This window comes from Canis lupus, chromosome 7 (genome assembly GCF_011100685.1).
Source record: "Canis lupus familiaris isolate Mischka breed German Shepherd chromosome 7, alternate assembly UU_Cfam_GSD_1.0, whole genome shotgun sequence".
Taxonomy (NCBI): domain Eukaryota; kingdom Metazoa; phylum Chordata; class Mammalia; order Carnivora; family Canidae; genus Canis; species Canis lupus.
The window spans coordinates 37498978-37512939 of NC_049228.1; the positions used below are offsets into that span (position 1 = coordinate 37498978).

General features: G+C 40.7%; 1 protein-coding gene across 4 annotated transcripts in view; it reads right to left on the reverse strand.

Annotated features, from left to right (window-relative positions):
- Positions 1-1972: 1972 nt before the first annotated feature.
- AHCTF1 (AT-hook containing transcription factor 1) overlaps positions 1973-13962 on the reverse strand; it is a 77245-nt gene continuing 65255 nt past the window's right edge. For 3 of the 4 annotated variants that reach the window (XM_038542784.1, XM_038542782.1, XM_038542781.1), the window contains 4 exons: positions 10486-12475; positions 5596-5729; positions 4509-4591; positions 1973-3721 (listed from right to left, as the gene is read on the reverse strand). In XM_038542784.1, coding sequence (XP_038398712.1) covers positions 3532-3721; positions 4509-4591; positions 5596-5729; positions 10486-12475 — 2397 coding nt within the window. In that variant the 3' untranslated portion in view covers positions 1973-3531. The remainder of the gene's footprint in view (positions 3722-4508; positions 4592-5595; positions 5730-10485; positions 12476-13962) is intronic. The other variant, XM_038542785.1, reaches the window with a different exon arrangement.

Consider the following 13962-nt stretch of genomic DNA (forward strand, 5'->3'; position numbering starts at 1 on the left):
TTAAACAAAATGTGCATGTCCACACAATGGGGTATGATCCAGTCCACAAAGAAATGAAATTTTGATCCATGTTACAACATGGACAGACCTTGAAACCATTATGCTAAGTCACAAGACGAACCCCATTCACCCGACCTGTACAGAACAGGCAAATATGTACAGACTAAGGTTAGAGTACCAGTTGCTTAGAACTAAAGGGATAAGGATGGTCAAGCTAACTGGCAGATTCTTGAGGTGATGAAAATTTTAGTTCTGAAATTGGTGAAAATGGCATGAATCTGTGAATCTACTAAAAAGTATTGGATGGTACACTTTAAGCGAGGGAACTATATAGTATGTGAACTATCTCAATAAAACCATTCACAAAAAATTATAGCAGGGGCACCTGGGTGGCTCGGTTGGGCACCCGACTCTTGGTTTTGGCTCAGGTCGTGATCTTGCTGTTGTGAGATCAAGCTCTGCACTCACTGTAGTCTGTGTGATTCTCTTTGCCACCAGCCCCTTCTCCCCCCACATATGGTCTCTCTCTCTCTCAAGGAAAAATTATAGTGGCTACCATCAAGACTCCTTATTCATCAAGGCAGTGTGTTGATTTGCACGTTATTTCACCTAGGTTTTAGAACCGGTAAGCCTGCGGAGTTCAACATCTCCACTTTGCATGTAAGGAAACCAAGGCTCAGAGAGTTTAGCACCTTCTTCAGGGTCACACAGTGGGTGAGTGAGAAACCCAAGTTCATCTGACCTCAGATTGTGCTTCAAAGGCTCCTGAGAAAGTGCTTCCTCTTATCAGAGTCTCACCAAGTTGGTGCTCCGACCTCACAATGAGGATAAAGCTAGGAAGTCAGAGATTAAGAGTCCAGGCCACCTGGAGGTGCTCCAGTTGTCCAGGGGTGATCCCTAACTGTTCACCCTCAGGTCTGCTCTCCTCCTAGCTACAGGCAAGCCAACGGTGTGGGTGGAATACAATCAAATGCAATCTTTTTGATGAGGGGACCTAAAAGCCATGTAATTAACTGAGTGCCTACTTGCTCCCCCCATACTGTAAAACTTATAGTTGCTGCCACAGTAGTAAAGGCCAGTGAAAAATACCCCTGGAACAAGTACTTTCAGCGTATTGACATGTTTGATTACAAAATTGTTTTATTTCCTTTTTCTTGGTTGAAACATTAAACTCCTCACAGTTCTTGGGCTCCTGGTTTGTTCAGGAGCCTAAGCCCTGATGAGCTGCGACACTTGAGGTTGTCTGGTTATGCGCATAAAGCTATCCAGTACTATACCTGCTGGGCTGCTGAAGCATTTCCTGCCATGCAGATAAATGCCAGGGCACAGGAAATCACTGACACCAACTGAAAACATGCAACATAATCTTAAAAACCGATGGAGAAAAAGCATCAGGTTGAACAATCTCCAAGTGGGAAACCAGACCTGATACGTGGTCCCCATTACGTTCATCGTATGCCACTCAACACTGGTCACTGACCAGTATGCCCTTGGACATTGTTCTATCTAGCATATTTTTGTCCAAACCTTACTTGCCCCTTGGGTCATCTGAAATGCCTCCCTCTGCAGAGTCTTCACGACCTAGCTAGGTAGAATTGACTAGAACTGATCCATCTCTGGGGGCCCAGACTACTTGCCTTACCACTGTGGTACGTGCTGCCACCACTTACTTACATGATAAGACTGATAGCTGCTTTGTAACCTATCTGCAGCACAGTGTTTGATGCATAGCAGTCGGAAGTTTGCTGACTGGGTCAATTGTTCAGAACTATCTTAAAATTTTAACTAATGCACGGATAATCAGAGATTACTACAAGGTTCCAGAACAAGCGTAATCTCTATTTTATCCTATGGTGTTGTAGCAACACAGTTGAATGAGTAGTTGGGAGTGCAAGTACACTTCTTAAAAATAGTACGTATCTCCATTCATCAACCCGCACTGGTTTAAGAAATTATTAACTTGACAGTACGCTTCTCTCATCAATGTTTTTATTGAGCTACTTGTGCAAAGGAATGAGGTTACGTGTTTACTAATTATGCAGAGATCTTTAAGTTACTCGTTTAACAAGTTCATTTAAATAAGTTCAATAATTCCATCAGTGACAAGCAGCTTGAATACACGTTTGGTAACTATCATTGGAAAATGAAGAAAATGCAAGTCCTGGTCAAAGTTCCAACAAGGTGGTGGAGCTTTCACCATCACTGACCTGACTGAACGGCCGCACCCGTACCGCTACTCTCACAGTGTCGATACCTGGCAGGGGCGTCGTCGGCATTTCCCATCACTTGTGGTGTTTATTTGGTAGAAAAATAAGGTGGAAAGCACAGTGCTTCTGCTTCACTCGAAAACATTACAAGCTTAGCCAACACAAGCAGTTTGTTTTGAGACAATCAATTATTAATGGTCCATTCATTACACACTATCCATTACTGGTTATAAATTATTTTACAACACTTACTTATTGATGAGTTTTACAGGCTGTCATCAAGCATCACTTAACTGCACCATCTCCACACAACAATGTCTTATTTTTCTTTTCCTTCCCTGCCTCATACGCTTCCCCCATCCTCAGTAGTCTGTGCCTGAGGTCTTATGAAAATGTGTCAGTTTTCAAACCTGAATATTAAGGATTTCTGAGGTTTAACAGGAAGCTCTTTTACAGCAAGAATATTATAAAATTTGTTCAGATTTCTCATTCTATGGTTACGAGGCACGCACAAGGTGCACCTAGTAGCCATGACGCAGATTTGTTTGACATTTCCCTACCTTCTTAGATCTTCCTAAAGAAATGGCTAGTGAGCAGTGAACCGGTCAATCTAACCTGGATGATTAGTCTCTGAGGAACTCAGAGACTTTAAAGGTAAAGAGCCTTTAAGCTTGCTGAATAAGAAATGCCAACATTGTATTTAACCAATGCATTACTTGGAAAATTACTCATTTGAGGTAGAATATACAAAATCTGTTAAAACTAAAAAAAGTGGCAGAATTACATGCCCATAATTTGATTTCAACATAGTAACAGGCAAAAATATATATATATATATATACATTTTATGATTAGAAATCTCAATCATAGGAGCAAAGTGCATAAATTATAAAATAGCAATTAAAAAAAAAACATCAACAGTTCTTCAGTCATCCTCATTTTAAGGCTGAATACCTTTAACTATAGCAAAAGAAAATGGGACCAATGCCTACTTGCATTATAAAATCATTATTAAAACAGAAATCCCTTCTCAAAAAGCTAACAGACACAAACTACTGTGAAGTATACACTTTATTTAACATTCCAGTAGTAAGCCATATTTACATATTATATAAATGTATGAAGTCTTAATATAAAATAGAAAAACTGCCCAGACTAAAAGAATCACACTCCTTATGGAGTTATTTTACTTATTGAAGACCTTTTGTTTACAAAAATTTACAGTAATTTATACAAATTATTTTCTTCCAAATTAACGATTTTTAATAATCCACACAATTCTGATGATTTTACAAATTGGTGTTCATTAAAAAGTTGAAAAAAATTAGAGCATTTTTCTGCGTAAAACTTGCTTTGGAAAGGAGGACAGCTTCTTCTTGCCCCTTCCTGGAGCTCTTCCTGGTGCTGCTGTTGCTCTTTTAGGCTTGCTCTGGACTTCGTCAATCGGGCTTGGCAAGGGAGAAATCAGCCGGATTTTCACAGGAGGAGGTGACCAGTTATCTTCTTCTTTGATTCTGAAAACAAAAAACAAAACAAAACAAAACAAAAACAATTCGAGTAAGAATAAACATATTATGATATAAACTAGAATCCACTTCGCAATTAAATTAAGAAAAAGGCCATTTAGGAGCAGCAGCCTCTCCTGGTGCTTTGGTTTTATCATTGTTTTCTGTCATATAAGCTAACTGGAAGCTGAATAAAGTCTTCACATAACATTGGTGCCAAGAGAGCCAGCAGGCCTGTGACGTGTGTGAGAAACAGCAACTCACACACTAGTGATCAGTGAGTGTGTCTACTTTCATGATATTAAAATTTTCTACATATAAATAAAGCCAAATGCCATAGAAACAGTGTTGTTAATTACAGACCAAAGTCTCATTCAGTTTTTAAAGTAAGCTCAAATGGATTTACTTTGTACTTTTTATGAAATTCAACCACGGCTAAGAATATACCTAGAGAAATTTCCCCATGAATAAATATAAGATTTTAAGTTTATATTTATTTTTATTAATAGTTATCTACCTTTATTAAGCAGAGGGTGAAACATCTCACTGCCCTCCCCCTAACCCACTGCGCACAGAAGTACCCCCACGGCCCTTCCTTAAAAAGGATGGATGGGCTTTCACTGCTGTGTGGAGAGACCTGCCTTCTGTGGTGAGATCCAGCCATCTCCAGGAACCACTGTGCATAAATGCCCCTAAGAATCACCTTTTTCTAAAGAGCTTAATTTCTCTAAGACTCTTCTCAAATCCAATCTATGAAACAAAATGGACAAAGATTACGGCATAAAAAAGGGCGTACTTGCTTGCCTGTCTCGTCTTTGCAGTCCTGGTTGCTTTCACTTTTGGTCTTCCCACACTTTCTACTGATGGAGCATCATCTTCCTATGGGTTAAAAAATTTAAAAGATAAATTATAAGGGAATACTTGAAACCTAAGTAGAATTAGTTCTATCCCAAGTCAAGGAATACAGCCAAACAGGGCTACTGAACTCAGACCTAACAGGTCCCTTTCATCTTTAGCAGAGACTCCAGTCATTTTAGGGGTGCTCTCTATCCCTGTCTCCACACACCCAGTTCATCTCCAAGGCATGTATTTTTCACGTGTAATTTGTCCTTGCTTCTGTCCAAATCCAGGTTCTCTTCATCTTTCATCAAGACCACCAGAGACTAGTTTTCCTCCCTACAATTTATTTTGTACTTCCTTGAATGTGCACATGGCTGTTTACCGGTGTGTAAGCAACCTCCACCCTACCCCCACCCACTGCGGGCCTCTGGCCTCTGCAACCCACTGTCTTCTCTTCCAGGGATGCCTGTTTGCTTTATCTTCTGTCTATAGGGTTATTTGTGCATAACTGATTCTTTTCATACTGTGAAGTAATTAGGTGTTTCCAGTTTTTCAATTAAATTGAGCTCCTGAAAGGCAAAGTATCTGACCAAGTCATCTCTTTGCCCCTGCAGAGTAACCAGCGCACAGCAGACACTTTAAGAAATCTTATGAATGAATCTTGTTAAAAACCAGGGTCTTCTTCTCAATCCCTGAACTGTTTTTATTTTAAGGTTATGTGCAATCAGGTGATACAGTCTGTATGTGACATCCTGGAGAGTCAGGAACCTCTGTTTTCCATAGATCTGTTTTAGACCATTCTGATGAGACACTAAAGGTTAAAAGCCTTTCCCCTTTGGGTAATCGAAACTGCAACTTCCAGGAACACACCATCAGTGACATATCGCAGATATGTCCAAAGGGGAGGGTCCCTAGAAGCACAGACAAGGGGATCAGGGGCTTTTGGTATAAATGTCTGCACTTCAAAAATAGATTTACTTAGGAAACACTGCCAAAACAAAGAACATGTTTAAATAAGCATGCAGATAAAATCCATTTCTTACCAGTTCATCTCCAGCTCTGGATGTGTTAGATGTGGTTTTCCGCCTGGTCCTTAAAGCAGGAGGTGAGAAGACAAACCGAGAAGATAAATCTGAAACTAATTCTTGCAGCTGGGCTGGAGTCTCTATTTTTTTCCCTAAAGAAAGGCAGGGAGAAAAATAAAATAGCACACACTGTATCCATGTTCATCTATATACACCTCAGTATCTTTTTTTTTTTGAAAAGTTTGGAACAAATGACACATGTCAGGAAGACATGGGGAGACACTGGCATCCTGTGGCAGCCATGCCAGGGTGAGAGTAACCACATGGCAAACCCAATGTCCAGGAACATTTAATGCTCCAGACTAAACAGTGCTACATTATATAAATAAAATACAAAAAGGGAACTCAGAATTTTATCATCTCACTAGTTTTAATCTTTACTGCTCTTCAAACACTCTCGGGAAGGAAAGCATCAATCTTATATATAGAAGCTGAGCTAGTTTGCTTCATAATCCCTCCTGTTCCAGAAGCAAGGTTTTTATTTACAAAATTATTTTCAAAGAAGACTCAAGTTTTTTCCTTCCAGCTCATTCTGAGCTAGTTATTCGGGTCAAAGAACAACAGAAAAGTTCACGTCATAAAGGGAAAAAAGCAAGCAGAAAAAGTAATTAGCATAGAAGAACACGCTGACAGGAGAATATCCCATAGATAAATAAAAATGGCTTAATTAAGAACTGATTCAGGGATCCCTGGGTGGCGCAGCGGTTTGGCGCCTGCCTTTGGCCCAGGGCGTGATCCTGGAGACCTGGGATCGAATCCCACGTCGGGCTCCCGGTGCATGGAGCCTGCTTCTCCCTCTGCCTGTGTCTCTGCCTCTCTCTCTCTCTCTCTCTGTGTGACTATCATAAATAAATAAAAAATTAAAAAAAAAAAAAAGAACTGATTCAAAACATACACAGGTTTTATCTCAGAGTTTGTTTTCGCCATGGGGTCTCCATACTAACAGCAAGTAGCAATGTACTTATGACAGTAGCAGCTGAAACCGTCCACCACAGGTTAAATCCCAGCTTTTGGATTGGGCAAATTAGTTAAACCCCTCTGTGCCTCAGTTTCTATAAAGTGGGATTAATAACAGTACCTATAGAGTTACCATGAAGATCAGAGGATCTGAACAGCATTGGGTGACACACAGTAAGCGTTTTATAGATGTCTGCATTTGTTATGAGGTTACTATTTTAAGAATTTACAGTCATGAAATAAATTCTCAGTCTAGTTGAGCTGTTATTTCACCCACCAGGACAGTCAAAACTTCTGTGAGACATCAAATTCTGCTTTTAAAGCATAGGATTCTTAAGAAACACTCGAGGTGAGGTCAGATCTAAAACTCATCTCTGCTGCCAGTTGATAAGGGGCAGACACAGAAATAGTTGGGGGTGCTGGTGGAAATCTTCCCCTTTTAGTGTCATAAAGAAATGTATCTAGGTTCTCTCTGGGAAATTAAAACATTGTTTTTCCTCTTTCTAGGTGACCTAGAGCAACAGCTGCTCTGGCTTTTCAAAGACCAGCCCATGTTCACCTACAGTTTCCCCTACATATCAAAAAAAATAAATAAGGAAATAAAAACACCCACTATCAGTGCAAACATGCTCGGCCTCCACTGTTTCTTCCACTGGCTTCACTGAGACAGGTAAGACTTTAGGATACTTCTTGGCAGGTTAATTCCCCATCCTCCTCTCTACGTCACCTGAGGGTAATTTTTTTTTTTTTTTTTTTTTTGAGGGTAATTTTTGATGGCTAGGCTTCCAGAGTTCCAAAGCACTAGCTTCAAAACGGGGGATGTGGGCAGCCCGGATGGTTCAGCGGTTTAGCGCCACCTTCAGCCCGGAATCAAGTCCCACGTCAGGCTCCCTGCAATGGAGCCTGCTTCTCCCTCTGCCTGTGTCTCTGCCTCTCTCTGTCTCTCATAGGTAAATAAATAAAAATCTAAAAAATTAAAAATCAAAAAAAACAGGGATGAATTGGTGAAGAGCCGGACTCAGCAGCCAGCAGGTGGGCTCACCCACTCGTGCTGGGTGGCATGAGTGCTCAGGAACTGCTACCTCCCCTCACTATAGAAGAGTACCCACACCTCACTGCTGACTTAACATCCACCCCAGTTTAGCCTCAGGCACAGCATAGCCTTCTTAAATACCTGCTGCTATAGTGACGGAAATTAGATGAGATCCAGGGATATGTCAAGTGTGACATTCTCTTGACCAGGAAAACACCTCTAACTAAACTCTAAGACGGATGTTTGGCTGCCTTCTGGTCATACGGTATCTCTGTGCCCCTTTCTCTGTACTTCTGACAACCCTGCCAAGCCCCCCAAGCCCTCCTTGGGGGGCCAAAAGAACTTTAAGAATACAACTTAAATGGGCACATGGGCCAGAGGCACAGGAAGAGTGTGGAAGCTGTAACCAGTGGGTGAAAGAACAGAGAAGGCTGGGTATGGTGGTGACCACTTTGTTATGAGAATGCTGCAGGACAGGCCCTGTCCCCTTCATCCTAAAAATGAGAACACCAGATTCAGAAAAGTTAAATGACTTGCTGCCCAGCTACTAAGCGGCAGAAATGAGAGATCTCAGTCCCCAATTTCTCATCCTCATCCCTTCTGATGGGAGAAGATACCTGTTTTTAATACTAGAAAATCTGCAAACAATCCAAATAGCTAACAGAAGAACGTATGAGCAGCTGTGGCCCATCAGCCAGATGCACTGCCACCCAAGAACCCTATCTGTGGGTAAGTAACCAAACAAAATCATAAACACCTGGTTTTTGAAGAGGATTTAAGAGTATCTGAAAATGCTCATGGAGGGGGGAGACACAGCAGAATAGGTATCTACTGATTCACAAACTGGTTTGTTGGATTTTTAAAAAAACTACACATGCAAATGGAACAAATCTGTGAGTACTGCTTATGGGTCCTTCAGCTGACTAGATATACACTGAATTTCAAATTTTCTATGGCAAGCATGTATTTTATTACAGAAACGAGCAGTAGTTCACGGGCACAGAGGTCACAAGTATGTCAAGATGACAAAGATCAGAATTACTAAAACGTTTGCTATCTACTCCGAAATAACACACAATTTCTGTGTTTGCTATACTTTCTAAGTCACGAGGAGAATATAAAAGAACTGTGTCAATGACCTTCTGCTACCTGTGCTGCATTTGATTTAAAATATATCTGATCTAACAGCTTAGTCAAGTGAGCTAAAATCGCATGCATTTCCGCATTTCCATCACTGCGTTCTGCTCCAAATATGGGCATGACCTCCCTTTCCTCACATTGTGAAAAGCTGAATCATACAGCACCACCAAATACCACATCACAGATCTATTTTTTAAAAAACCAGGATGGAGGGGTGGGGAGGGGGAGATGGACCTCCTGCAACTACTAATTATTTTTGTAAAACAAATGATCAATTTGATGACCCCTCCTTTCCTGGGCTTGGGCTATGTAACTGAAACGAATGACTGCATAAGTAACACACTTAAAAAGGTGTTTGCAGAGTGAATGCTGAATACAGAACATTTTCAGTTTGCAGATTTTCTTGCAGCTTTTCTTGTGGCCCTCAAGTCACAGGCAAATAACTCTACAGGATGTTCACTGATGCATTTAAAAGTACACATAATAGGGTCTCCTGGGGGCTCAGTGGCTGAAGCATCTGCCTTTGGCTCCGGTCATGATCTCAGGGTCCTGGGATCGAGCCCCAAGTCAGGCTGCCTGCTCAGCAGGGAGTCTGCTTCTCCCTCTCCCTCTGCTCCTGCTCCTTCTCTCTCAAATAAAAGATTTAAAAAAATTTTTTTAGGGATGCCTGGGTGGCTCAGTGGTTGAGTGTCTGCCTTTGGCTCAGGGCGTGGTCCTGCAATTCCAGGATCGAGTCCTACACAGTCCTATAGTGCTTTTCCCTCTGTGTCTCTCATGAACAAAGAAAAAAAAAAAAAAAAGTACATGCAATAGTTTTGAAAGGCTTAAGTCAATACAACAAAGTCACCTAACTTTTCTTATAAAGTCCCTGAGCTGCTTGCTGAAATTCAAATGTTCAACCTTAAGCAAACAACTACATTTTGTTTACCTAGTCATTTTTAGCACATCTACAAAGAACGACCAACCCTAATAGGTTCTGTTCAGCTACACCAGTGTCAACATTTCCTTCATCATCACCTTTAGACTCTCTTACTGCTTGATTCCCTGAAAGACCCCCCCCTTCCACAAATCCTAATAGCACAGATAAAGACTAAGATAACTTCACCCTTGGGGGAGTCATGTCAGCTCTGTGGGGAGGTATGCACTATAACAACCCAAGGATACAAACGCGAGCTCATCAGTATCAATGAGGGAGGCCAGACATGCAGCCATGCCAATTTACTGGCAGCAGGGAGGAGGCATTTAAATAATTTCTGTATCCTAATCAAGAAAATTCTATTACTCCTTCTCTTCAAAACAATCTGAGGTTGCAGATATCCGCTGTGACATGAGCCAAACACAGCAGCACTTAGATTAAAAATGCTGATTCTATTTGAGGAGAAACTGAGTCACCTATGTCAGGGCAGAATGAAGAGAAATGGTATTATTCCAGAAGATTAGTGTCAAGTGACTTAGGGCTTAAAGAGAGCGATCCAAAAAACTCCTGAATCTAAAGGTACACTGTGAAATATAAAATCTTTAAATTTTACTATTTAATTCTAAGCGAGTATTTTCTTTTGGGGGGCGGGTGGGTGAGGGAGGAATTCCCTGTAATTCCTAATCATTTTTAGGAGAAATAATTCCGGTCTTAAAAGGAATCAAATTACGCTTTGAACAACAGAATTTTAAGCTGAAGACTGAACGAGATGCAAATTGTGCTTAGAATATAAAAGAAGTACCTTTCTCTTTCCTTGGAACCTTTGACACAGGAGTCGAGAACACAAACTCATTTTTTGGTTCAGAAAGGTCAGGAAATGAGACAGCCTTGCTGGACCGAGTCCTCGTGCGGCGGGAAGATTTAGGCGGAGCAGCTGCGGCAAGGGCCTTTTCTTCCGGGTTATCCCTTTCCATGGTGGCCGTCTCTTCATCTATGCCATGAAACGTGCCCGTGTGGCTGGGATCTTCCACCTTTTCTGTAAGCTTCTTCCTAGAGCCCACAGCAAAGTCTGCAGTTGGCACTAATGCGGATTTTTCTAAAGCTGCTTTTGCAACATCAGTCTTTCTTTTAGCTGGGGTGTTTCGGGTCGACCTCCTCTGGCTGCTGAGAGTTCCTGACCTCCTCTTGGGACTTCTCACTTCCTTAACAGCCTTAGATCCGGCATCTTCAGGTGGATTAAGTTTTCTTGGCCTACCACGTTTCCTAGGTCTACCAAACTCTGCCTGAAGACATGGCTGGGATGCATCGAACCTGGACTCTTCTGGGACATCTAGCATGCTACTTTCCCTCTTTGTAGAACCTCTGTCAGGCTCAACAGGCGGGGGCTGGTCCATGGACTTTTCATCTGGCTTAAGTTCTTTACTTACAGAAGCTTCTAGATTAGCACTCCTCAATTTTCTGGTACTTCCGCTGGGACGGTCTACTTTACTAACTTTCAGATCTAGATCTACCATTTCAACACCTTCCAGATAGTCTATGGATTTTTTAATTCCTTTAGAAGTCTTTTTTTTGGTAACAGATGAAAGGTTAGTTTCTCTATCTGGTTTATGTGGTGTCTTCTTAGAAGCTTCTAGAGTGGCACTTCTCAATTTTCTGGTACTTCCGCTGATGCGACGAGCTACTTTACTAACTTTCAGATCTAAATCTACCATTTCAACAGTTTCCTGATATTCTACAGATTTTTTAATTCCTTTAGGAGTCTTTTTTGTAACAGATGAAAGCTTCATTTTTTCAGCTGCTGTTTCCAGCAGCTGAGAGGATTTTACCCTCCTTAGTTTGCTATCTGGAGTAACTGCTAAGCCCTGTTCCAGAGGAGGATCACTTTCTAACGTGTCTTGGTCTTCTCTTCTTTTCCTTCCTCTCCTAGGAGTCACAAAATTTTGAGGTATTTGCTGGTTCTGAGATACAACTTTGACAGAAGGTGCTTCAGAACAGGCACCTTCAGAAGCCTCAGAAATTTCTTTCCTTTTCCGAGTCCTCCTAATATCTGAAAGTCCTGGTGTGTCAGGAGCTGTGACAGCTGTGGAATCTTCCTGTCCTGCTGATCTGACACCCAGGTTCTGGACACGTCCTCTCCTGCGAGTTCTGGAGGAAATCGTGTCATCAAGCTGGCTCATGTTTATAGTCACTGTACTTGTTTCCTTAACAGTCTTCAACGTAGATTTGACTACCTTGCTGACAACCCTTTGGCTTATTAAAGGTATGTTTTCGTGAATGGACTGCTGTTCCACTGAATCTGAAGTAATTTCTTTACTTCTTGTGTCTTTAATTACATCTAATAAGTTTTCTGCAATTGCTACTTTAATTGGTTCAGGCACATATGGTAAGGTCTCTACCTTTTGGGACTCCCGATCGCTAGTTCTGACCGGTGGCAGCTCTGCCACGCATCCAGGGCCACTATTTTCCTCGCTGCATACAGGTTTTTCCTCGGCTGCTGCGTTTGCTGCCGGAGCTAACACATTAGATGCTGCAGAATCCCCTGCTTCCAATTCTCCTTCTTCACCTTCCAGTATCAAGGTAAAGTTGCTCTGAGCCCCAAAAAGTTCCCCTTCTACTTCGGCAACGTCACACTCAGCAGAGTCTTTATTATCAGGTAAGTCACAAAACTGTTGCTCAATGGTATCAAAATTATATTGGAGCTTAAGAGTCCCTGCGGGGTACAACTCACTAAATGAAAGACTCCTAGCCTCGTGTCCTGAATCTTGAACTCTGAGCTCTTCATGTTCAGTCACCTAAAACGAATTAAAGATAAGAGACTGGTTAAAGAATTTTAATGTGTACATTTACTTTAACCTAAAGCATAAAGTTTTTTTTTAACAATCACCTCACCCTTGGTATATGAATTGTTAAACATAAACTACATTTGATATGGCATATACTTATGGGTTTACTTTCTAAAATATCCATTTAAGCAATCAGACATTATTACTCAGTCAAAATAACTAGGCAGAAAAAGATTCTGAGATTCTGAATGGAATTAAAATAGAAACTCCACATTTCCCAAGCTAAAAAAGACAGTCTTTACAAAACTTTGAAAATTATTATGATGCTAATTTAAGGACTTATTCTGTTCTCACCCGAGAAAAAATATTAACTGGAGAAAAAGAAACAACCCCCAAATTGTGTTTTATTTAATGGTAATCCCCAAATTACCTAACTAACCACACTTTTTTTTTCTAAACAGCATGATCCCCATAAGGTTGAAGAAGAATTCACCTACATAAGCTCCCTTGGGCTAGACTCAATCCTCTTCCCTTTGCTGGGGCTGCATAAACCATGAAATTCCTAAGGCTTTCAAGTTCAGTACCTCTCCTGCAAGGGTTTGGTGGAAGAAGGAATGGTCCTTGCATTTACCTTTTGGTAAGGGAGGGGGAGAAAAAGGAGGAGGCAGAAAGTAACAGAGATCTCCTGACCAAGAAGGTAGAACATTACCACCCACCTAGACAACGACATTCCCACTCCCCAAACATCCAGTGAGATGAAGACGGGAAATACCCAGAAATGAGGATTCTCACTCATGCCATGCCCACAATTTTTATTAGCTTCCCAGCTGAAGGAATGGGGACTTTATCCATCCATTTTACAGTGAGAATACTCATGAAAATGAATATGGACAACCGTGACACTTTTATGAGTTAAGAAACTTCCCAAATACCACACAATCACATTTCTATAAATATTAGAAGAGGTGTTTTTTATCTTACATTCATTTATCATATAAAGTTGCCTATTGATATTAAAAGAAACATGGAATTTTTAGAAACCATCAAGTCATATTAAGTACAAAAAAAAAAAAAAGAAAAAAGAAAGGAAGAGAAAAAAGAAAAGAAAAAAGAAAAGAAAAGAAATCCTTTCTCATGTTACGAAAGTTAAACACCAGCCAGGTGATGATCACTCTCCTACAAGTATGCATGGGGGGAAAATCCTGTCTAACGGTATTCAATTATTTTCAAATGCTCCGAATATTTTTGCTGTCATATTTGTCTCAGTATCTGTTTTCTCATGGCTAAAAGAACTTCCATTTGAACCAGATACTCAGCAAACATTAAATTGTTAAAATTCTGACTTCTTTAACATAGGCTTTTTGGTTTTCATGAAAAACAATTTCTCACTTAAAGGATTTGTTCTTTTATATTCCACAAGATATTTACATGCTTTCTCTAATATACACTATTATAAAGAGGTTTTTACACAGTAGTCAAATAAATGAATGCATTAG